The 23,770-nt window shown below is 39.3% G+C and overlaps 2 protein-coding genes across 5 annotated transcripts in view; both read left to right on the top strand.

The window, feature by feature from the left end:
* The window catches only part of heg1 (heart development protein with EGF-like domains 1), a 15,612-nt gene extending 5,560 nt beyond the window's left edge, over nucleotides 1–10,052 (top strand). Inside the window, exons 3-15 of one of the 2 annotated variants that reach the window (XM_026375603.1) lie at nucleotides 129–646; nucleotides 868–981; nucleotides 1,072–1,194; nucleotides 1,297–1,388; nucleotides 1,480–1,535; nucleotides 1,894–2,072; nucleotides 2,377–2,511; nucleotides 2,715–2,757; nucleotides 2,850–2,887; nucleotides 3,019–3,106; nucleotides 3,196–3,373; nucleotides 3,499–3,688; nucleotides 10,010–10,052. In XM_026375603.1, the coding sequence (XP_026231388.1) occupies nucleotides 129–646; nucleotides 868–981; nucleotides 1,072–1,194; nucleotides 1,297–1,388; nucleotides 1,480–1,535; nucleotides 1,894–2,072; nucleotides 2,377–2,511; nucleotides 2,715–2,757; nucleotides 2,850–2,887; nucleotides 3,019–3,106; nucleotides 3,196–3,373; nucleotides 3,499–3,642 (1,708 nt within the window). In that variant the 3' untranslated portion in view covers nucleotides 3,643–3,688; nucleotides 10,010–10,052. Of the gene's footprint in view, nucleotides 1–128; nucleotides 647–867; nucleotides 982–1,071; nucleotides 1,195–1,296; nucleotides 1,389–1,479; nucleotides 1,536–1,893; nucleotides 2,073–2,376; nucleotides 2,512–2,714; nucleotides 2,758–2,849; nucleotides 2,888–3,018; nucleotides 3,107–3,195; nucleotides 3,374–3,498; nucleotides 4,817–10,009 lie in introns of those variants that run through there. The other variant, XM_026375602.1, reaches the window with a different exon arrangement.
* Nucleotides 7,318–23,770, top strand: kansl1l (KAT8 regulatory NSL complex subunit 1-like). Of its 3 annotated transcripts, none has more exons than XM_026375605.1 (16): nucleotides 7,318–7,491; nucleotides 8,004–9,105; nucleotides 12,270–12,408; nucleotides 13,142–13,294; nucleotides 14,206–14,309; nucleotides 14,735–14,909; nucleotides 15,897–16,065; nucleotides 16,246–16,377; nucleotides 18,633–18,779; nucleotides 19,587–19,684; nucleotides 20,190–20,302; nucleotides 20,591–20,663; nucleotides 20,744–20,856; nucleotides 21,587–21,707; nucleotides 22,767–22,996; nucleotides 23,392–23,770. In XM_026375605.1, the coding sequence occupies exons 2-16, from the start codon at nucleotides 8,042–8,044 to the stop codon at nucleotides 23,453–23,455; spliced, it is 2,895 nt and encodes a 964-aa protein (XP_026231390.1). In that variant the 5' UTR covers nucleotides 7,318–7,491; nucleotides 8,004–8,041; the 3' UTR covers nucleotides 23,456–23,770. The 3 variants fall into 3 exon arrangements, with proteins under 3 accessions (XP_026231390.1, XP_026231391.1, XP_026231389.1); XM_026375606.1 differs by having other exon boundaries at nucleotides 12,267–12,408; nucleotides 22,767–22,991; XM_026375604.1 differs by having other exon boundaries at nucleotides 12,267–12,408.

Here is a 23,770-nt window from a genome sequence, read left to right as displayed (position 1 = left end):
TAACATAATTCAAGAAATGTTCCATATAAAAACAAACTGTGTCGCTGTCTCCAGTGCCCCCTGCTGACTTTAGCTGTCACTACGTTGTCAGGAGTCTGTTGGAGACTTTTTTTTATTTTCTCTTTAAGGTCACAGACTACAGAGGAAGACACTATCTCCACCACCAGCGCCACCACCAGCACCACTACCACCACCACCACCAGCACCAGTACCACTATTCCTCCTTTACCTGCATCCTTGTCCCCAAAGTTCAGCAGCACGACTAGCAACTCTACTTCAGAGTCACATACTGAGGCCTCAGTCATCCCAACCACTACACCGTCCACCACAGCGTCCACCGTGACCCTACAGACCCCTACAGTGTACTCAACTGACACCGTCCCACCCAGCCCAACCCAGGGGCCGACAACTAGAGTTGCTGAGCCCACGGTTGTTACCACCCTGCAGACGGAAAAAAGTACAGGCAGTCTGGGAGTAACCACATCTCAGAGCCACTACATCACCACCACCTACACCCACAGCCCTACGACCAGGAGTACGGAGGCTGTGCGCACAACTGGGAAACTGACAGACAGAGGAACCACAGAGGAGGTGGTGACAACATCATCTACTGAGATCCAAACTCCCAAAGCTCCACCACTACCAAGTGAGATCACACTCTTTTTGCACTATAATGGAGAACTCAACCTGTCACAAAAACAGAAAAACACTTGGGCACAAATGGGCGTGAAAAACAATACACATTTTAAGATTGTTCAAATATAACTAAAGTTAAAAGGTCGCACAATTTTTAATGAGTTATTTTTTGGACAGTTCAGTTCCATCTATTTTTATTGTAAAATGTCTGCTCCCCTCTCTGAAATCTAGCAAACCCCTGTGTGTCGAACCCTTGTATGAACGGCGGCGTGTGCGCGAGCTATGACGGACGGGAATTCACCTGTAAATGCGAGCAGGCATGGACGGGGCCAACCTGCAACAATGGTGAGCTTCTTTTCTCTTATGCCTGACAGGTGAACAACATGCGTGCTATGTCAAGTCAACTGTCAATTAATGCATGTTCTGTGTTTCCAGATATAAATGAATGTGAAAAGAATCCCTGCCCGGCTGGCTCCAAATGTGTGAACACACACGGTTCCTTCAGCTGTGAATGTCCGCTTGGTTTCGACCTTGAGGATGGACGCACCTGCACTTTAGGTAAGAGCCTCTATATATATAAAGATTTTATTATTATTAGCCAAATCCAAGTTATTGCCCAAATTAAATTCACTCAAAGTGATTTATTATTTCCCTCTTTAGCAAAGACTTTTCTAGGAACCTTTAGTGTCACCAGGCTGCCACATGACCTTGTAACGTTCAAGACCGAGAGTCAGAGAGAGATTATGCAGCTGGTAAGAGTCAGTCCACATCACTGCATTGTGCACGTCTGGGTTTATGTGTACTATATTTGATATACGCCCTCTCTTCTTGTCCTCGTTGCAGCTCAATGCGTCGTTGTCAGCCCTCCCAGGTTACAGACGCTCCACCCTGAGCAGGACGTAAGTTGCTCCAATCACTGAACATTCGATCGCTGTAACTTTAAGCAATTTATCGATATATTTTATATTGACAAAAGGAAAAAATAGGTACATTTGTCTTTAGTATATTTGGCTGTTTTATCAAATAAATCTAGTCCTTTCTGAAATGCACATATGCTAACTAGTAGTTTCATAGAAACAAGCTACAGTGTCACATTGTCTAATGTAGAGTGTAAAAGTCTTTGCTCCTGTTTTTTTAAGATACTGACAGCATATACTGCTGAAACTAAAACAGCAGTATGTTGCAGTATAAATTATGAAATATGGACAACTTGGTCACTGTAGACCTCTGTACTAACCTCTGATCTCCTCCCCACAGAGAGGAAGATGGGGTCCGTATCTTAGCTGTCAACATGTTTTCCATGTCCACTAATGTGACGAGTGATGAAGTCCACAACAGCATCAAGATGTCTCTCAGCAACTGCAGCTCGTCGCCCCGCTGCCATAAAGCCTTCCATGGTTCTGCACCTATTTACCTTGATAAGCTCAGTTATCAAGGTAAATATAATAACCATGGACACATCCTTGTGGTTATTATTTAAACCAAATCTTAATACTGTTTTCCACTAAAGTTACTGTGAACATGAGAGCCCACTAGTGAAGGTAATTACATGTTTATAGCCACTAGAGGGTAGATTGCAACTGTGAAAGTGTCCTGTGAAAAATACACAAGGTATTTGGGAGAAGACGATACCGTTAATAACTTCAAACAGCAGTGCTTTTGGACTTCATAGACTTCTCCTGTTGTATCCTGATGATCAGATTCCCATTTTGTTACAATAATACCAACTTTCCGTCCTAGTGGAGAGTCTGTGTGCGGCCAGGAAGACTCAGTGTGATAAAGATCGCTCCAACTGTACAGACACCAGCGGCACAGCCTACTGCCAGTGTCATGAAGGATACTACAAACACAACCCTAGTGACTTGACCTGTCTAGGTAAGTTCTTTCTCTATCTTGAAGTTATGAATAACTAAATATAGCACTGCTCAAAGGTATTCAAATAGCAGTCTACCTTGATTCAAACCTTAAAACTAAATGATAAATAAGATTTTCCCTGCTAAAAACAATATGTGATACTTCTGAGGACACTAAATATAAATACATAGATTTTGTTTGTTAAATAAAATGTCTTGCTTCAGAATGCGGGGATGGCTACAAGCTGGAAAACGGAACCTGTGTCCCGTACGTTCAATTTCATTTTTGTTCTTACATTATTTATGATATAGTATATGGTTATATTGTAAGATTTCTCACTGTAGATGTTGACTCTTCAGGTGCATGTTTGGATTCGGAGGATTCAACTGTGGAAATTGTAAGTGGCAATAAAAAAGCCTCTTAACAGGCCAGTATGAATCAGCTTTAACATAAGATTCAGCATTTTCCTGTTGTGATATTTAAATGCATTAGTGGAGTATTCATTTATTTTGTTATGTTATGTTGCAGTTTACAAGCTCATTGCAGTTGTAGTGTCCAGTGCTGGGGGTGCCCTGCTGCTCATCCTCATCATTGCTCTTGTTGTCACCTGCTGCAAGTAAGACTGCTTATATTATTAGCATAAATACCAGAGCTGAGTAAGGTAACATGACAAGAAAATAATTAAAATAATAAAATCCATCCCAGGAAAGATAAGAATGACATCAACAAGATTATCTTCAAGAGCGGAGACCTGCAGATGTCCCCATATGCAGACTTCCCCAAAAATAACCGCATATCCATGGAGTGGGGCAGAGAGACTATAGAGATGCAAGAGAACGGCAGCACCAAGAACCTGCTGCAGATGACTGACATTTACTACTCTGTAAGGAGACTTATAATGCACCTATTTTTTCTCACAGTTGTAGATCTGCCTTTGTGTTGTTTCTGTGTGTTTGGGTACAGCTGAGAAATAATTTTCTCTCTCTCTCTCTGTCCCTATAACCTCAGCCTGCACTGCGAAACTCAGACCTGGATAGAAATGGGTTATACCCGTTCACAGGTCTGCCGGGATCTCGCCACTCATGCATCTACCCCGCCCAGTGGAACCCCTCCTTCATTAGTGACGATTCACGAAGAAGAGACTACTTCTAACTGGCCCTATCTTGAACATTCTTGCAGACACACACACACACACACAGACCCATCTTATACTGACAACTCTAATGTGTCATGGTGGTTTTCTGTCGCAGTGACAATGCTAATGTGGAAGCTGTACTGTTTTTGAAAACCCATCTGACCATCTGCATTCAGGGCTGCACACTAATTATGTAAATGTTTGCGTGTATGCGTGTGTCTGGATTTTATGCAAGTGCACATTTTAGTAAGTAAAATGTGTTCTTGTGTGACCATTTTAGTGTTTTTGCATGTTTCAGCTCCTTAACACACCTGTCACACGTCTGCTTTTTCCAGTCTTCTATCAGACACGGTGTCTCCTTTACATCCTTCTATGGTGAAAACCTATTTGCAGTCACTTGAACTGTGCTTAAGATGGATATTTATTGTGTCTACCCACAGAAATTAATAAGACTTGAATGAATGATTGGCTACCATGCATGTGGAAGTACTCTCTTACATATATTTTCTTAAAGCAATAATGTAAACAAATCATGAAGTGTACCAAATAGACTACAACATGCAAAAACACTGATCCTGTATGGTCCCTTTGAGTTCTGAAATAGGAATATGTGCGTACCACTGCTGTGATTTGAAAATAATCAGTTTCTTCTTAGACGGTAGTCTTGAGAATAAAGTATTGAAGGAATAAGATAATATCCAACCACTGATGGATACACAAAGTTTTGTTTTGTGCCTACAGAAACTGAAGAACCACTTCCTGATAATAACTTTTATTTATTCCTTTACATGTAGCATAGTGAGCAACTCATACATACACACTGACAGATTTGAGAGGGACAAACAAAATGTGGTTTTATGCTGTGTGTATGTATGTGTGTCAGTGTGTGTGTCTCTGCGTGTGTGTGTGTGTGTGTGATAGAGAGAGAGGCTCCAGTGTGTAAGTATTTTCTCTGAAGTATGGTGTTTATGAGTTATGTATGTGTGTGTATGTGAGGAATAATTTTGTATACCAGAAGGAAGGGTCATAACTGTCAATGAGTGTTTGAATGTAAAGATGTATTATAATTGGTTTGCCATTTCTGATATGGAGTATTATTTTAATGGGACTATTTTATTCTGTATGTCTCTCTGTTGATTCTGGCGTTTTAGTCAGATGGGCTTATTTAAATAAAAAGATTGCACACCTGTTGCCCTTGATTCCATTATATTTTAGCTTCCATTTACATATAAACTGTTTCAAACTAAATGTTACTGAATAAATAGTGTTAATTCGTAAATCAGTTTTTTAGATCACTCAATACATCAAGCAATACAAATATTTAAAATCTATGTTATTTACTGTCCCATGCATCACTATGAGAAAACAAAAATGTATGACTTTCACGTTTTGCATCTCTCATCTCTTTCATATGAAATATGCTTGATGCATATTCATCTTTACCAAAAGCATAAGAAGAAAAAGGATTGTATTAAGGAGGACTGGTGTTTGATTTGGAAAATCGTGTTCTTTTATAATTGTACACCTGGCTGTGCAACAGAAAATAAAAATCAGGTTAGTTTATTATTCAGCATATTCTATGTTTTTAAATGTAGCATATCTAAATAATGGAATATGCAAATGAATGACATATGAAAATTTGAGTTCAAAACCTCCATTGAGTATCCATGCCAGAATAAAATGTTTTATATTATAAAAGCACTACATAAATATGCTGTTGTACTGGTGAAAACATGAATCATGCAGAAGTTCTGTTGTGATGCTTTATCTGGATTTTTCCAGTTTCATGGCAGACATGTTATTGTGGCATTTGTTAATGTTTTAGCATCTTAAATGAATAGTTCACCATTTTGTTAAATCTGTTAAATTTACATTTAGTCAATTGGCAAAAGCAACTTACAAGTGAGGTACAAGGCCAAGGCATGGTAAGTGTAATAAGGTCTTGCCTAGGACCCCTACTGGAGGTAGGCCACACCTGGGATTCAAACTGCAGTCTCCAGCATGGAGGGGCAGCAAACTTCCCACTACACTATACAGCTGCTACTAATGGACCTGCCCACAAATAAGTAGTCATGTGGATCAAGGCAGCTCAGTGGTGCAAATCACCTAATATGACATTTAACATTCAGTGAGGACTCTGAAGCTTAAGCCAGAAAACAGTTGGCCAATGGTGTTCCTCAAGAATCAATAGTAGGCTCATTGCTGTTCTACTCCTTACATAAAATATATTGATTTCCCAACTCACCCATGTAAATTCACATTTGTATGTTGATATTATCTTGTATGCCTTTGCTGCCAGTGCAAACAGACCTTCTCCAGATTACACGATGCTGTCATTGATCTACAGACATCCCTGTTTAATGAAAGCTTGTTTCAAAGTCTTAAAGAAGATCTAGAGCAGTGTGGCATTATGCATACAAACAAGAATTTGGTTAGACAGGAAAGACTTTCCAAAACACAAGTACATCAGAAATCATAATCTCATGTAAGTCTTAATTATAAAAGAACAACAGGGGTCTTTTTATGCACATTCATGTTTTTATTTTTTATGCTTCATATAGTTAGTATGAATACACCAGCTGTCAAAAAAAAGTCATCTTGGAGAAAAAATAAACATAATCGAAAGGTGGTCCAATGAAATATTAGTGTGTGTGACTTTTTTTGGACAGGCAGTGCAGTGTATAGTGTCTGTTTGGATTAACTCATTAGTGAAAATTAGGTGATGCAAATGCAGTTGCAAAGATTGAGAATTCAGTATCAAAACATCAACAATGACACCGATTCTGTCAGCTGCTTTGACCTTTGCTGCTCATAGAGGTTGAGGCTCTTAGATGCTACCTTCATCAAATGTTGGAAACATGGCCACCCAGGAAAAAATCAAAAGGGCAACTTATAAAATTAATCAAAACAAAAAATTTGATGCACTGTGGCAACTGATTTAAATATCAGCCTCACATTTCTCCACCTAAGTTTTTTTATGAGCCTACACTGTTACTACTCAATACTTAATTAACCCATGACTAAAATTCTAACTTTTCTTGGTAGTCTACATTTTTTGTTATTTTGTAATCCAAGTAACATCTGACTGTAGATGAGCCATTTGGACTAAAATTCAGATGGTAGGAAAAGGAGATCTTAGCCAGTAATTTCCACTTGGTATATGGTATCTGATCAGTAGTAATTATGGTGACTCATGATCGTGAGATAATCTGACATTTCATTTAACTATAAGATATCTCATGGATTGTGAAAAAGCATGAATGTAAAATAGCCCTCCATTTCTTAATTAAGAGCTCAATATTTTGGACCAAGTAAGAATGTTAAAAAACAACTTTTTGTATGTCTTGCTGTCTAATTATGTAGAGTAATTTTATTCTAATTGTAAAAGTCAGATAACATTTTGATAGGATTTTGAGAATGAATTGTTCAGTTAAAGTTACAAAATCAAAAAGGTAAGATATAGATTTTTTTTTTTTCTAATTTAGCAACATATAAACTACTTAGTGTATTCGTAAAAGTAGAACATTTGCTCTTGTGGGTACAGTGAAGCCATCATGCTCGTGATGTTTGTGATGTAATAAACACCATTTTCGACTGTGGGTGCTCATACGTCTGAGCTTCTGACTCGACCTTTGAAGGCACCGTGAGTCCTCCCGTCAGATGCGCTCCGGACACTCGGCAGTTGACGAGCGGCGGAGCTCGCGTCAGGGAGACGGACTGAAGAGCTGTGGACGGCCGGGCGCAGTCACGCTGGTTGTTTGACTGGTTAAGGATAAGCAGAGAAAAAAAAACATTTCGGGCTCATTTTCAATCATATATCTTACTGGAATAAGCAATGTTAAGTCAACCGTTTACCTCCTGACCAGGTGAGTGACGTTAAAACGGGGCTAGTTAGTTGGACTTTACGGAGAGTTGTCGTTAGTTAACGTCCGTTACCAGCTAACGCTAGCTGTCCGTGTTAAATGTAGCATAAAGTCGCTTCACCTGTGATTAACGAGCAGCGCTAGTTACCCAAACCGTTTGGTAGCGTTACTTGGCTCCTGACATGATTAGTTACTTTAACATTTGCTGTTGTGTTGGTGTCTTAATGTCACTTTTCTACTGCTTTTCTGCGTTAGTTACTTAGTCAACGCTCATTGAGGCGGTAATGTGCGTTAAAACAAGTGCCACTAGTCAATTATCCGGAAGTTTGGTCATCGTTACGGTTGCAGATGGGAAACCAGGGTTAATCCAAGGAGGAGGAACAAAATGAGGAGTTTTCTCCCAGTAAAGAGTGAACAGGACTTATCTGTGTAGAATTACAAATGTATTTTAGGGCTTATTTTCTTCCTTTTTCTTTTACCAGCATATGTCGTCTGCTCTTGTTATCAAATTTAAGGTGCAGCCTGTCCTGGTCTTCTAGAGCATCAGAGGGTTATGGCCCCAGCCCTGACCAAAATCCTGAAAGACGGCCATGGCATCCACCTGTCCTCGCCTCCTGCCTCTGTTAGAATGGACTCGAATGGGAGAGCCGCTCACACTACGGAGCTGGATCCTGATCTGAGGTTGACAGAGGACGGTGACCCTGAGAGGATGTGGCTAAACCTTTCTTCGTTTACCTCTCTGGAATCCAGCCTGGCCACAAGCCCGCTGGACGTCTCTGACAACCCTGTTCTCCCCCCATGTTTGCACGCGTCTGCCTCCGAGTGTGAGACAGTGTTCCTTCCCAGCCCTACTTCCCTCTTCAACCTTCTGTCTTTCAATAAAGGCCTGAGAGAATCTCATCAGGTGGGATCTGTCTTACCAGGTGCACCAGACATGTTTTTAGGCCTTAACCCTGAGCACAATAGCCAAGAGGCTTGTCTACTGCATGGATGTGATGATGCTCCTGTGTGTGGGCCAGATGGTCTTGATGTGTATCACTCCTCTTTCACCAATGTCAGTCTTTCTACTTCATATATCCTTGGGGAGTCCCAGGGCTACACTCACTTCTTTGCACCGTTACCTACAGTAACACAGAAGAAGGAAACTGGAATGGGCTGTCTTCTACCAGCTTCAGGGCAGTGTTGCAGTGGCAGGGTGAACTTTGACCTGCTGACACCCAGAGCTGTGCTGGAAAAGGCTCTGAAGGAGCAGCTATCCAGGCAGGCCGGTCTGCATAACCGAGCTTGGAGGCTAAAGAAAAGACTGCAAGCCCTACTGGCAGAGCACACTTTGCTACACTGCAACCAGCAGCTGGAGGGGCTGAAAAGGCAGCTTGGAGCTGCATCTCTTGACAGCCCAGACTTCATACTACCTGGTATACTACTTCCACAAGCTGGTAGTAAGTTGACCACAACCTCATCTTCCTTGACAGAACTCAGGGAATTTAGTTGCTCCAGCCAGGCGGTGCTAAGAAGCTTGCAGGAGACCTTGGACTCTGAGGCCACAGCCAGCAGCAGCTCAGATGAGGAGTTAGAGGAGCCCAAGAATCATGGAAAAACAAAAAGGACTTCACCTGGGTAAGTATCCAGCAAATAGAAGTAGTTTATATACTGTCAAATATGCACAATAATCAGCAAAACTAAATAAATGTTTAAATCCCTTTTGGTTTTAGAAGCATCCGGTTTATTACTTTCCACACTACAAAGGTGCTGCATAGTGCCACACAAAATTTTATGCACATGATTGTCATCCTTATTACAGTTTTACAACAAATAGAATACTACTTACTATATCTGCAAAATTAATTTGGAATTATATATTTTTTTACTTGAGTTGTGGTCTACTTTGAGATTGACGTGGGTTTCATATTTTCAACATATGTATACCTGGTAATTACCATAGGATAAAAAAGCTATAAATTATATTTTGCGTGTTTAAGTCAAGGTCCACAAATTGTGTCAAATATGAAGTCACCTGCTGTTGCTTTAGTGAAAAAATAATAAAACCAACTGGAAGGCATATTTGCTATTGTCTCACTGCCAAGAGATTTGTTGTGCTGTTCCAGGATTGGATTTCCAGACCCAGCTGTGATTCACGCTGGAGTCAGTGGCCTTGTTTTAACTCACAAAAGCAGAGACACTAAGCAGTATTTCAGTTTGGTACAATGAAAGCAGCATGGCGAGGTCAGTACAGATCCACAGATGGCGTACGTTTTAGGAGCATGAGCATTTTCAGTCCATTTGAGATAAGAAGGAATCACATACATATGTACAAATGTTGGTTTAATGCAATAAATGCTTCAAGAGGACATTGTAAGTTATGGAAAGTCAGCTGTCCATGTATATGATGTCCACTGTGCCTCTGCAGAGTAACACACATATTTTTCTTGGCCCTTAGTAGCGCTTATAGTGTGCTTGTCATGAGAACAAGTTTTGTCTTCCCAGCTGTGGAGGGTGTTATGACATTTTTTAGCTATGCGCGCACACACACACACACACACACACACACACACACACACACACACACACACACACTTTCTCTCTCTCTTTCCATGCTGTAATCATAACCCATTCAACAGACTAGCTGTCTCTCTTTACCCACAGGGTAGGAAACAAACACACACATGCCTGCAACCCTGCAGCATGCCAACCCATTCTGTGCCACTGTGCCTCAGCTCCTCCTCTTTCTGGTCAAAAATACTTTAGAAGTGTTTCTGTTTATGTGTGGTTTGGTGGGCGGTGCTGCTGTGTTTGTGTCCTTGCTCAAAGAGTCATATTGCCCCAAACAAGTATTAAAGATGTAAATCTAGTAGCAGTAGCAGCTTTGTATTTAAAGGGACAGGCATTAAAAAAAAGTAAATTCTATTAATAAGACTAAGACTACTAGAGTATTTGTTCTGAGACTCTCCTGATTGCATATGTAGATGGTATCTTGAATTTTAGTCATGTTTCCAAAATAAATAGCCTACCTTTAAATGTTTGTCTCCTGTCAGTGTTTAGACAGAATGGGAAATGTTCTGGTTCTGTCTAAAATGCCTGTGAAACATTTTAGTTTGAGTGTGGTGCTGTTTAGTTTTTCACTAAGATAATGTTCTTGAGTTGTTTTTTATGGTTAATTTAATTTTTGTACCTGGGCGTCTTTATATGGTATGAGAACTAGAATGAGAATGGGTGTTTTAGAAATCCTTTGATATGGCCAGCTTTTAAGTTCAGCTTGCCCTTTCAGCAAGTCTGCTTTCCTGTCTTGTCTGTTTTGTGTCAGTAAATCTCCACCTGGGATTTTTTAGGACAGGTTCCTCTTTGAAGGGAATACCTCCTTGCTGGAAAGAGGACAGGTCTTCGCCCTCCTTTAGAAAATGTGGGCACTTTAAGTATGAACTTGTCATATTTTGACTTTGAAACCACATGTCCACATTACTCATTTCTGCATTGGCAGCAGTCCTCAACACCTCCAGCTGTTACTCGTTTCGAGTGTTCAGTATGTTTAAATACACTGTATGGGAGTCTTTTGAAAGTTTGGAAGTTTTAACTGCAGGACACACCCAAAAACCCTAATGCCTCTGAAAGAGCCAAGAAACACTGTTCAAATAAGGGAATTTTTGAACTACTTGCTGGGGCTGGTCTTTGATTCAGCCAGGATTTATCCATGAAAACTCACTTTCCCAATATGGAGGGTACATTTTATTTATTAGTGTCAATGTCTTCATGATAAACAGTATGTAAATATGAAATCTGTGCACTACAACATCTACAAAGCAACCTCTCCTCTCTTACTGAGTCACCTGATGCTTTGCAAATATTCCTGGAATTTCTTGGGTATGAACTTAGTTCTGAGGCCTTAACCAATTACAGTTCTTCAGTTGTACCTCAAACTGGATGTAATTTTAAATAGACAGGCAAATGAGATTTGGGGTATTTCACGTAGCAGACTAAAATTGAAATAGCTACCTTGTAATACCAACCAAGGGTCTTGAAAAGTACTTTGTGTGCAGCTGCTTACTCAGTGACCTAACCTTTCTCTGTCCTGCATTAGTCCTGAGTGTTTGAAGTGCGGTGGGTCCCTCCCTGTCCTAGCCAAGGTCCAAGAGCACTGCCATAGCAACTACTGCCCTGCTGAAGTCAGCCAGCCACACACACACACACACACACACACACACACACACACAGACACACACACAGAGGCGATAAATGCTAACTGAACAGACTAGTGCCATGGAAACATACAGTAGACACACCACACAAATCAACCGTGTTTTATTCTGTGGCCTAGATAAGCTTTTGTGCTGAAACAAAATTTACCCATGCTGTTAGGATGTTAAACAGTTTACACGTTACAGGGCAGTGTAAAATAGGTCACATGTTGATGTTGCTGCAGTACAAATATGTGAAGTTACTTATTGTTTTATCTATCACTGCTCTCTGTATCTTTCAATCTCTCTTCCCTTTTTATGTGTTAATATTCTCTCTGCTGACAAGCAGATTCCTGCTATCATTCTCTAAAGCTTACCTTTTCATGCTCGTCCTGTGGTGGAATATAAATTAGAAATTAATTATAAATTTACTGCATTCTTTGACCAAATTCCAAAGTGCTATAAGGATTTAGAATACTCTTCTTGTGAGGTTGGAACTGTGTCTGATGTGTTTTTTTTTTATGAAAATGATTATAGTATTATAATACTGTTACATCAGTGTAACTGTCCTGCTCTTTCATCTATCATTCATCCTAACCCTCATGGTAGCAGCAGCAGCTGTGAGAGGCAGTGGCTGGAAGAGAGAGCGGAGCTAGGCAGCAGATGGAATTGGTTGCAGCTGCGTCTGGCTGAGCTGAACGGGAGGATACAACAACTGGTGGAACTTCACAACCACATCCGCTCTTCCAAGGTAAAATACTACTACATTATGGCAAGTGATGAACTGCTTTACCTCTGTCATATTCTTAGGATGTCTCATGTGTGGCTTTCTTTACATTGTTCCATAGCATCTCTATTGGGTTGTTTTCATGATGATATGCTGTGACCTTTTTACGCCGAATGTAGCTCTGTGTGTTGTTTCCAAATAGTTCAAGAGAGTTTCATCAGTCCACAACACGTTTTGCCAGTACTGCTATGGAGTGTCCATGTGCTCTTTCACAAACTTTAGACACACAGCAATGTTTTTTTAATAAGCAACGCCTTCCTTCATGGTGTCCTGCCATAAACACCCTGCTTGTTCAATGTTTTACCTACTGTAGATGCATAAACACAGATGTTAGCACCCTTAGAGATAGGGTGAAGAGCTCAGAGTAGAGTCGCTGCTCCTCCACATAGAGAGGAGTCAGCTGGGGTCTCTTGGGTGTCTGTCATGGATGCCCCGGGACACCTTCCTGGGGAGGTGTTCCAAACATGTTCCTTCGGGAGAAGCCCCATAGGAAAGACCCAAGACACGCTGGAGGTAAGAAGAAGAGCTGTAGTAGGTGTCTTGGGAGAGGGAGGTCTGGCCCAAGATAAGCAGAAGAAAAATGGATGGATGGATGATCCAAAAGTTTCAATTTATCTTAATTATATTACATTACCTCAAAATGGGGAGTCAGTTTTAAAGAGTCAACTTAGGTAAATTGTGTTTGTTTGTATCTAAGGGTGGTGTGGTGCTTGCAGAATCTCAGCCGTTGAAGGAACGAGCGATCCAGCAGAACCCACTGAGGGAAATGGGAGGGTTTTCCTGCACAGCCACAGATACTGACATTGAACCCTGCAGCCCCACGCGCCTTCTGCACAACATAGAGCGACAGGTAGGAGAGAGGAAGTAGTACACACCTAAAATGTAGGTGTAAAGTCTGGATTCAGGAGGAATACAAATGTATGTAATGCGTGTAATGTAATTTTATACACAGCAGGAGATTGCCCTTTTATACCATCTCATCATATGAAAAATGACAGGAGTGTATATATGCACAATGTTATGCTACAGTATATCCTAGTGCTAGAAGCTTAGACTAATTTATTAAGGTATGCATGTCTGACCTTTTTATTATGCTACCAAATTCGAGATTGCAGTTAAAATAGATCCTCTGTTACTTGTAATAAAATCATAGGGAAACATGCCTATTCTTTGAGCTACAGAGTTTGAAATAATTGCTGGGAAATGCAGTAAATACTGTTTACATAAATTCAAAGATTCCAGGAAAACATTTTGTCAGGTTAAAGAGCTGTATCTGAATATCTCCTTCATTTAAATGATTTGTCCAAAATAGTATAAACACCCTCACCATCATTGCCTTCATCTGCATGGATTATACTGTGTTAGCTTTTACTACTGTAGGGGTCCCTAAATATGTCCCTCAATTGTGTGTATTGCTGCTATGAAGCAACTGCATAAATTTAAAACAACCAAGAATAATTCTTTTGAGCGGCAAAGTGACACCTAGAAAACCTGAATAGATGTAACATTAGCATTTTGTTTGGGAATTCTGTGCTTTGTGCCACAATCTTTTCAAACGGCACACAGCATGTTTATCAGTTTGATGTATTAAACTATGTGAAGGAGCCAAGGCATTTTAAACACCGTCAGTGAGTCCATCTTTCGTCTGACGGAGTGCTTATTCAGTCTTTTCAGTTTTGTCTAGGAGATTCATTGGATTTCACACCTTAGTTCCACTTTGTCGGTTGTGAAATGTATTACTGGTTCATGTCTTCATTGCAGAGTGCCCAGCTTAGTCAGATCGTCAACAGTCTGATGCCCCCTCTCAGCTTTTCACCTCTCTCAAAACAAGCACAGACCTGGAAAGAAAAGAGTATCTTCAAAAGGTAGAGAAGACACACAGTCACAGTGTATAACGGCTCTCTGGGTTCTGAATCTTTCTGACATTATCTAATGATATTATCTGTCATTATCATGAACTCTCCAAAAGTCTTTACAAGTTGACATTCTTCCAAAGTTTAACTATTAAGTTCCCCACTATCTGGCCCAGTTTTAATCGTCCCCACATGTCTTTTTTTCCTGCTAACTTTCTGACTAGCCGTGAAGCCACACAACAAATACAATACATTCTGTTTGTTTGGGCATGTACAGTAACAAAGGTTTACAAGTAGGCATTATTTTTTTCTGGTTGTCATTCATGAATAAGATATAAGAAACACCTTGAAAATGTGTTATTTTAGTATGTGTAATATTATCATGAATTATATCTGACATTTGCGATGCATGACCTCATCTGATCTCATCCCTGCAGTGGTCAGACAGCAAACAATGTTTTTGTACCTTGGAGCACCAAGAGGAGGAAACTGGGGAGCAGGAGGCTCTTTAAAGCTGATCTATCATGCGTTTGTGCCCGAACCCGACCTTTGGTCACCTACCACAAGCCCAGATTGTTCACTTTCAACACTCATAAGCCAGGCAATCCACAGGTAGCCTACGTGCATTCTCAGCTGTTACTCTGAAGTTGATGTGGGTTTATTTCTGGATTTATTTGCATTAGTGTCACTTGCATCCATGTGCAGTGTAAGCGAGTGTCTACAGTGGGCAGATGCTAAAATACAGGCGTTTGCATCCACTCTCCCTCTAAACGTTTTATTAAACAATAGAATCTCTTGGATTTACTTCAAACAAAATAATGCATGGGATGATTTTATAGCTCTAGCCTTTATTTAGCTAGGGGACATAGGTTCTTACTGCTAGTAAATTCACAGTGTATGATAGTTTTATGTGCAAAGTAGCAAAGGCAGCTGCTTTGTTGTATTCATTAAATTACAGTGGGCAAATAATCAGTGTGGATTACATATAAAATACAGATGAGCACTATCACTTGGGAATCTTATATCTGTATAAGTATCAGATAAACCCAGAACCTCATTTCTATTTCACTGCAACTTGGGCAGGCAGAGAGGAATCAGTGGTACACAACTAAACACAAATCATCAGAACCTATGATGGAAACATGAGACATGAGCTGTGTTTCATAATGTTTATAGTGATTAAAAATAAATAAATAAATTATAAAAAATGTATGAACAAGATGTAGGTGTCACTCATGTACAAATTCAGCATTTTGAAATATCAGCATAGCACTGGATACCTACTACTAGAGTATTTAAGGACTTTCAACATGTCCTCTCTTCTATTCTGGATGGCACAGAAGCCAGGCCAATTGCAGCTTCTATAATAAGCATCAAGCTGCCAGTATTGTGATATTGCCAGATGACAAAGAAAGCCTTTAACGGTTTAATTACTTTAATCAAGAAGAGAGCAGCTTCTTTAAACCCTTATGACTCATACCCCAACAAAACACAAAGAGTGAGTCAAGTTAATACTGTAGTTATAGAAACTTTGTGTCCTGACAATGCTTTTTCAAACATTCAGTGAATAAGTGTTGTTCTTTCTGTCTTGTTCTTCAGGAGTCTGGGCAATCCACATCCAGTTCCTCCCATTCACTCTCATCATCTTCCTGTTCATGTTGCTCCTCTTTTGATCCTGTAGTCCTGTGTTCTGATCCTGAGTGCAGCTCCAGCTGGGCCCCATCCTCCAGAAATCCCAGACCTCACCCTGCCTCATCTCTTTCATTTGGTAGAAGAATAATTAACCTAGGAAGACATAGGATGATGGTGCCACTATCTGGGCTTACATATAAACTATGTGCATTTTCTAGAGTTTGTTTGTAAAAATGGCCCGTGATTGCATGCTTGAATTAATGCTAAAGCTGTTGTATCATTTGGACCAACTAAACATTGTGACCTCTCCACCCAGATACGCCTCTGTCCCACCACTTACAGAGATCCTTGGCCAGAGAAGAATGGTCCCAAAAGCCTTTAGTTATCAACATGGAGTCACCTGCTCCAGCAAACTACAACAGATGCAGCTCCACGCCACTGCACAAGAGTAAGATCATGTTCTTTACTAACATTGATTACATACCCATTTATTTCAATGTACCTTTCCCCCTTTGTCCAGTTGTGCCCTGGTCTGTTCCATCTTCTTTTTCATTGTCATGGTAGAGGACATTAGTATGACTGTAACCCCATGTATTGACATTATTGTCAACTTATGAGTAATATGACCGGGAGACAGAGGTGCAATTTAAAAGACGGCTCTTGTTTTTGCTTGTGTTGTTCATATGCACAGAACAGATAGCAGCCTTGCAGGCTTTTGATCAACTTGGCTTTGTTGTAGTTGAGCTGCAGTGAAGTCTCTCTCTGAAGTCAGAATTAATTGTAATGGTAATGCATAGTCAGCTTACTTGCATCATCTTCAACATCTCCTAGTGGTCCCTTTTTATTGAAATTAATGTACACTACAGTTGCAAAGTTTGCCGTCACTTTCTCTTTCTCTTGTCCATTAGAATAACCAGCTTGATCAGAAATGTTGTAAATCACTATCTCTGCTGTTTTGTAACGGGATATCTACTTAGACATACCTAAGCCCATTATCAGTCAATGTTAGTCCTGTGATCTAATGATGTGGTGTGTTTGCTATTGCAAGTTTAACATTTTAAAAGGCTAATGTCATCATTAGAAAAGCATTTTGTGTTTTGAATAACTGAAAATCTTTGTGCTGGTTAAAGAAACAAAAATGGAGCTTATTTAAACTAGTTGAGTATCAGACAAACATAAGTATGAGGTATTTGTATCACAAAAAAAAAACATACAAGCAGACTCGGGCTCAAGCATAGTGTAGGCATGGGGGTGGGGGGGCTGCTTTGGTGGTTAAGTGGGAGATTTGTTGTTGTAGTTCATTTATTATTATTTCAGTTGAGTTTAATATATATCTACTTAAATCACTAGTTAACAGTGTTTCTAAATAACAATACATGTAGTCATAAGAAACTGACAATATACCTTGTTTACACAATTGTACTTTTTGGTTGTGTTTTGCAAAAAGACACAAAACCACTGTGAATAAAATGGCTGCTTCAAATTTTACTGCTGTGTTTGCTTGTTATCTCCCCCGTGGACCATCATAATTACTTGCTAGCATGTCAGATGTCCCACTGGGTCCATATGAGGCTTTCTGCTGTGCAATAGATAGAAATAAAATATTTTGGCATTTCAACAAAAGCAGTATGTGTACTTTATATATTAGTCTGAAGCTAATGAATCTTAATTTACCTCTGCGATTGCTCACAGAGTAGACTGTTGATTCAAAATGATCATGATCATCAATTGGTCGATGTTAGAATTGTCCTTGTTTATCCAGGTTAGGTCGACTAAATACAATGTTTGAGATAGGCCTTTTAAAAACGTTTTAAATACAAACGTGAGTGAGTGGAAAAAGAGACATGAAATAAAATAGTACTGGTAGAGGAGGCAGAAATGAGCCGGATTGGAAATCGTTGAAGACATCACTCACCCATCACTTTGTTGATTTTCTGTCAGTTTGAATGATGTCATTCTCTTTTGCCAATGCATGGGAAGAAAAAAGTAAATGCCACTTAAAATAATAGCATCACAAATGGCAACAACCCTCTTATCATAACTGATTGTGGTTAAAATAGAATGAGATTATGTAAACAGTCAAAGCTAGCAGGAGATGGAAATATGGGCAAATGACACAGAGAGTAATGACCGAATTTAATTCATAGTTAACTATGGTAGCTGTTTGGATAATGTAAAAATAGAGGGCACAGACACAGCAACGCAGTTAATGTACTGTGTTATTGATATAGGGTGGAGCCCAGGCATTAATTCATTTGATTCATTATATTTTCCTCTCTCCTACTTTTCTCCTGAAATTAAATCTGTTGGAGTTCTGTGATATTTTGTATGTGTCTGTGTCTGTGTCTGTGTTTCTTTTGTAGCCCTGTCAATACTGCAAGTTAGTATTTGAAGTCTTTAGAAGTATTATAATTTCTTCTTTTGTTAATAAAAAAAGAACAGATTAAATAAATACATTTGGCTGGAAAGTTATCTGCACTATGATGAGTGTAAATTAAGCTGTTGGTGTGAAAACTGAGATCAGTCACCTGCCAACAGACTAATGGTTAAGGACTGACTTTTGTATACTTGAACAAAAGTGTCCAAAGGCCAGCCTTTTTGAAAATGAGTATCCTTTCATTCCAACCTACCAATAAAAGTAGTTTGGAATGAAAAGAAATTCCTGTGGTGTCCTCACTCAGTTTTACGTGTGTGTCATCATAGGTCACAAATACAAGCAGCATGCAAGGCATCATAAAAGCAAAGTAATGGGTCTGTCACCTATCAGAAGAGCAGGCTCTGCTCAGAGTCAACACACGAGAACAAAACAAAGGAAAAGGAAGAGAAGACACGTCCACAGGCTGCTAGAAGGTGTGTGTACAGAGAATGCTCACGCCGCATTGCAGGCGTACAGTAAATAGCTCAGTGTCTAGAAGACTAGAGAAGCTTGCATTTATCAAAAGTGCAACTGTTGTAAAAACTGTCTAAAACCTATACTAAAGATTACTAACAACTAAGTATGTTGGAATCATTTAGTAACATTTTCCACTGAAGTTATGTGCTAACATATCAATAACTGCAAACTGTTTTGAGTGACAGATGTGCAGCTATGATTCCCTGTGTTAGTTGATCAGGCAGCTGAAATGATGTGTTGTAGGCACTGTTAGTGTGCAATGTACTGTGGGTTTCAGAGTTAGATGGAACACTAAGTAGAATTTACCAGGTATGTAGATGATAGTTTTGTTACATGTGACTTGCTTCAATGTCTTGGTGGTAAGTAAATTATCAACAACATTTTATACCATCAGATTTTTAGTTGAGCATGAACATTGTACTGTGTTCCACAGGATAACTATACCCTAAATGATTTTAATAGTATACAAACTATTACAAAGAGTTACAAAGCGTGGCCATGCCTTAATTGCAGGGTCCAGGTTGTTATGTATTTCTTGACATTTATAGCAACAGCAGTCAGGGGAGTTAAAATGGCTGTAAGTTCTTTAAATCACCCTGTTAAATCAAAGAGAACTTAAGACATTAAGGTTTGTTAAATTAATTGGGAATTGCCATCTTTAGGACTTTCCTCAGATGTCCTATGGGTTTAAGTCTCAATACAATATACTGTAGACAATAATACTTAGTACTTTCTGAAGCCACTGTATGTGTGTGTACACATAGATGACGATAGCCTGTACCAGTGGTGTGAACCACAGGAAAGTTCAGATGAACTGTTGGAGGAGAGTTATACACAGGTTTCACGCAAGCAGGCCTCACAGGTAACAAACACACTTACATAACATGTTTTACTTCTATATAACGCTGTATTTTTTTAATACTCACCTGTTTCTGTTTTGGTGTTAACTGTCTAAGGAAATGTTCAATCTCAATATATTAGTGCATGCATGATGTGTTATGTTGTAATAAAGGCTAATTGCACATAATTATCAGGTTTTTGTGTCAAACTTTGTATGTTTGCTTATCAATGACAAATGGGCTGCCAGATCAAATTTGGAGTTGAATGCATATGACTATTACTAAACTTCTAATGTGATAATACTGATGTTTACCTATTAATCATGAAGATTATCAGAGCTCACAGGGTTTTAGGTTGTATGATATTTACTACAAACAAAACATGCCGTACAATAGGTCTCTTGTGTTAAATGTGGAAAAGCTGGCAACCTGATGATGTAGAATGACTTTGAATGTGTGAACGCTTGTGAATCATTGGTGTGAACTGTCACTCTGCTCTTCCTTCACCTTGACCATGTTTCCTTTTAGAGCTTTGTTCGCAAACGGCAAGGAGAGAGTGTATACAACATCAACAATGTTGTTATCCCCGTGTCTGTGGCTAAAGTAGAGAAGCTCCAGTACAAAGACATACTAACACCCAGGTATAAAACAAAACTGCCATGGCTGTGAACCCTGTGACTTGCTGTCATTTTTACAGTTTTACAATTTCTTTACAATTTCTTTATGTATTTACAACTCTACAGATCTTGCAGTTTTTTTTTTATCCTAATGCAGTCATTTCAAATAAACTTGATCTTCCAGATTTTTAATTCTGCTCTTTGTTTTGTTACTATAAGTAAAAAGTCTAAAAGATATGAAAAAATATATCATTAATTTAATATCATTTTGCCTAAAAAAATGAAAAGAAAAAAAGTTTTTCTCTCTTGCAGTTGGCGGATGGTTGACACCAGTTCTCTGATTGAGAACAAGGCACGAAAAGGAGGGGGCAGTGAGGATGGACAGGTCTCATTCCTTCTCATAAGAATCCTACAATTTAATTGGTAAAGAAAATATCTTCATACTTCTGTGAATGTTCTGTGCAGGAGGAGGATCTCACTGATGAGGGCTTTGTGCAGAGACATCTTGCTTTGGAGCAGAGAGAGAAGTTGCGCTGGCTATCCTGGGCAAAGAGAAAAGGCTTCAGGCGTCCGACAAGGTTGAAACACGCACTCAGGCTTACAAATAAAAAAACTGTTTGTTTTTTTATAATGTTATATAATATGGCACCAAAAAATAAACTAATAATCCTTTTTCAGAACAAATCTAACTAAAATCTGTGACTGGCCAGTTCTCTTGAACCTTTGTTTATCTGACAAAAGTGCAAAAAAGTTCTGCTGAGTTCTCTGTATGTGTAAAGGTGCCATCAACATGGGAGGATATAGTAAAATTAAAGACATTAAAGCCTTTAAGCCAATGTCTTTTGTTTTGTTGAATATTTCATTAGGCCTGTGAAAGCTTATTCTGCTTATGCTACCACAGTGCGGTTTTGTAGACACAGGGCATGTGTGCTGTACCTGCACACAATGGTGACCGTGAGCAGTTGGTGAGCTCTTGAATGCATTAAGGGGTCAGGAGAATAGTATGGTCAGTTCTCAAACCATTAAAACATGCAACATTGTGGTATATGGTGGTAACATAGTGATAAACATGTCTCTGTCTCCACTTTTTTGAGTGTGTTGCAGGCAAACTCTAAATTTGTACTTCTGTCAGATAAATGCATTTGATAGTTTAGGATTCAATTCTGAACTCACCAAGACTGCGCAGTGCAGCTGTTGCAGACTTGGTTTATTCATTACTGGGCATAAAACTATAACCAATGTGAAAGTGCAACATTGTGAAATGTCTTCAGTGAAGCTTCATGGGGTATGCTTATTTTTTCACTCCAGATCTGGCAGCAGGTTGTCAGGCAGTGGGAGCGCTTTGTGCACATCAGGAGAGGAGAGCTCTGTGGAGTGGAGTAGTGCTCAGCTGGATACTGACGAACAACCATGCTCAGAGGACTGGCTGGTAGGATCAAAAGCAACACAGCTGAGACCTCAAATGCCTCAAACAAACTTTTAGAGTATGTTGATCAAGGTGCCACAGGCTATGCAGTTTTCTGATGGCTGTCATGTTTTGATGAAGGTATTGATATGTAAAAAAATCAACAAATACTGTATAAAGGTATAAAAAATGTACTGTATGTTGAAGGTGTCAGTCGGTTTTTTAATGTAGAGTAGGACTAGGTAAAGGTGTCAGTATATGCACAGTACAGCTGGGTCATTTTTCAGTTCAACGCTTGAACGGTGCTTGACAGATTTCTGCAAAATTGCAGTCAGAGATGAAGCTGTGTTGTATGCGCATCAGTAAAGCATAAAGTGGCCAAACGAGTTCCTATTTGTAAGTCGAAAGCTTAGATGGATCCTTAAGAAACTACAAAGACACTTCTCTACACTTTGTTCACTTGATGATGCTCTGATTGTAGTGCTCTATGCCACTTCACTTTGATTAGAGAAGGAATGATTCACTACTAAACCAGACTGTTCTAATCAACATTCTCCACAGAGAATCCACAAACATTCCCTCCTTCACTGCTGTGCACTTGTTACACACTCCATCAACCATATGAACCCTGATTAAAGCACAACCTTTGGCTGACAGACATCTGAGCCATGCACAGCTATGATACCAACTTCAAAGTCTAAATTCAGCGAAGGGACTGATGTGTAAACAGCAGAAATCAGGGTTTAGATTGTAATAAGTTACCTATTCTGTATTTACTTTGTGATATATTGTTGTTGTTGTTTGTTGTTATGTATATCCATCCATGAGGTATAACTTTTTATCCTTATAGTGGTGCACCCTGGACAGTTCGCCAGTCTATCACAGGCAACCACTCAAGCTCACATTCACACATTCTTGCTGCGAGGCAACGTGCTAAACATTACACTGATGTTCACATAGTGTACTGGAACTGTTCTCCTTTATCTGTCTGTAGAAAGTCATACATACAGTACATACACCTGTTGTGAAAAACAACCCACCTTGCAAATACAACTGCCATTTGTTGTCTCTGTCCTCTGGCAGCCCCTAGCACCCTGGCAGCCACGGGTGTTTCCTTTAAATGAGGATTTGGAAGAAGTCCTGCCATCTTCTAATTTGGAAAAAATCCAACTGGGATTGTCAGAGTCAAGTGCTGCCTCTTCCACATCAAACAGCTCAAGCTCTCCGGTGGTGCACCGCCCTCTGGTGAGCAAAGCTGCTGCATTACACCCAGTGGCAGCGGAGGGATTAGTGGCTTCACTTCTTCATGTAAGGTGGGACGTAATTTGAATTTCCTTTGTCATAGTTGTTTAAATGTTAACACATTTTATTGTTTATTAATTTGCTAAGTTTTAGTATCTTTTAGTAAATAATGTATTGAACAGTAATGTGTTGTTCTTTTACTTATTTTTATATTACTTATTTTCCTAAATTTATACAAACAATGTATTAACTTATAAGGCAATTACCAGACATCTCATCATGTGTTCCTTTAGTTCACTAATTATTTTTGTATATAATTTAGTCATTCAGTCATCCATGTATTCAGTCATTTATCCGATATAGTTATTTCTGGAACAGAACAGAAATTATTTACTAATTTATTAATGGATTGTCACATTTCACACATTTGTCAGTTAAGTTAATAATCATATTGTTTCTTCTCCAGATCTCCTCATAGCTGGGACCATGAGGAGAAACTGTGCCCTGGGAACCTTAACTGGCCTAATTAATACATTACATGGTGTAGTGGTTTGATGTTATTAACCTACTTTAAAGCAAAAGTGTCTTATTTTGTCAGTATTTTAACATGTATTTTTATCAGACTACCATAGCTCCTGCTACACTTTCAGGTTTTTAATGTACAGGATATAGTGTATCTAAAGAAATGTATACCAGCACACCTCCACTGTAGTCTCAGGTTTGTGTCATTTGTAGTTGTCACATGCTATTTATTTTTAGTATTCACAGTTGTCTGTAGTCTCTTATAGTTTTCATGAGAGAACGATGTTGGAGTGTAAATATATAAATATGTATGTACACTTTTA

This window comes from Anabas testudineus, chromosome 21 (genome assembly GCF_900324465.2).
Source record: "Anabas testudineus chromosome 21, fAnaTes1.2, whole genome shotgun sequence".
Taxonomy (NCBI): domain Eukaryota; kingdom Metazoa; phylum Chordata; class Actinopteri; order Anabantiformes; family Anabantidae; genus Anabas; species Anabas testudineus.
The sequence above is the reverse complement of the archived record's forward strand: the minus strand, read 5'-3'. Positions and strand labels throughout refer to the sequence as shown.

What these genes read in the sequence shown, in the direction of transcription:
- kansl1l (XM_026375604.1), top strand. Translation starts at nt 8,042, where the DNA reads ATGGCCCCAGCCCTGACCAAAATCCTGAAAGACGGCCATGGCATCCAC. An exon ending in CACGCAAGCAGGCCTCACAG is followed by an intron (nt 19,685 to 20,189) that starts GTAACAAACACA and finishes GTTTCCTTTTAG; the next exon opens with AGCTTTGTTCGCAAACGGCA. An exon ending in GCTTCACTTCTTCATGTAAG is followed by an intron (nt 22,997 to 23,391) that starts GTGGGACGTAAT and finishes TTTCTTCTCCAG; the next exon opens with ATCTCCTCATAGCTGGGACC.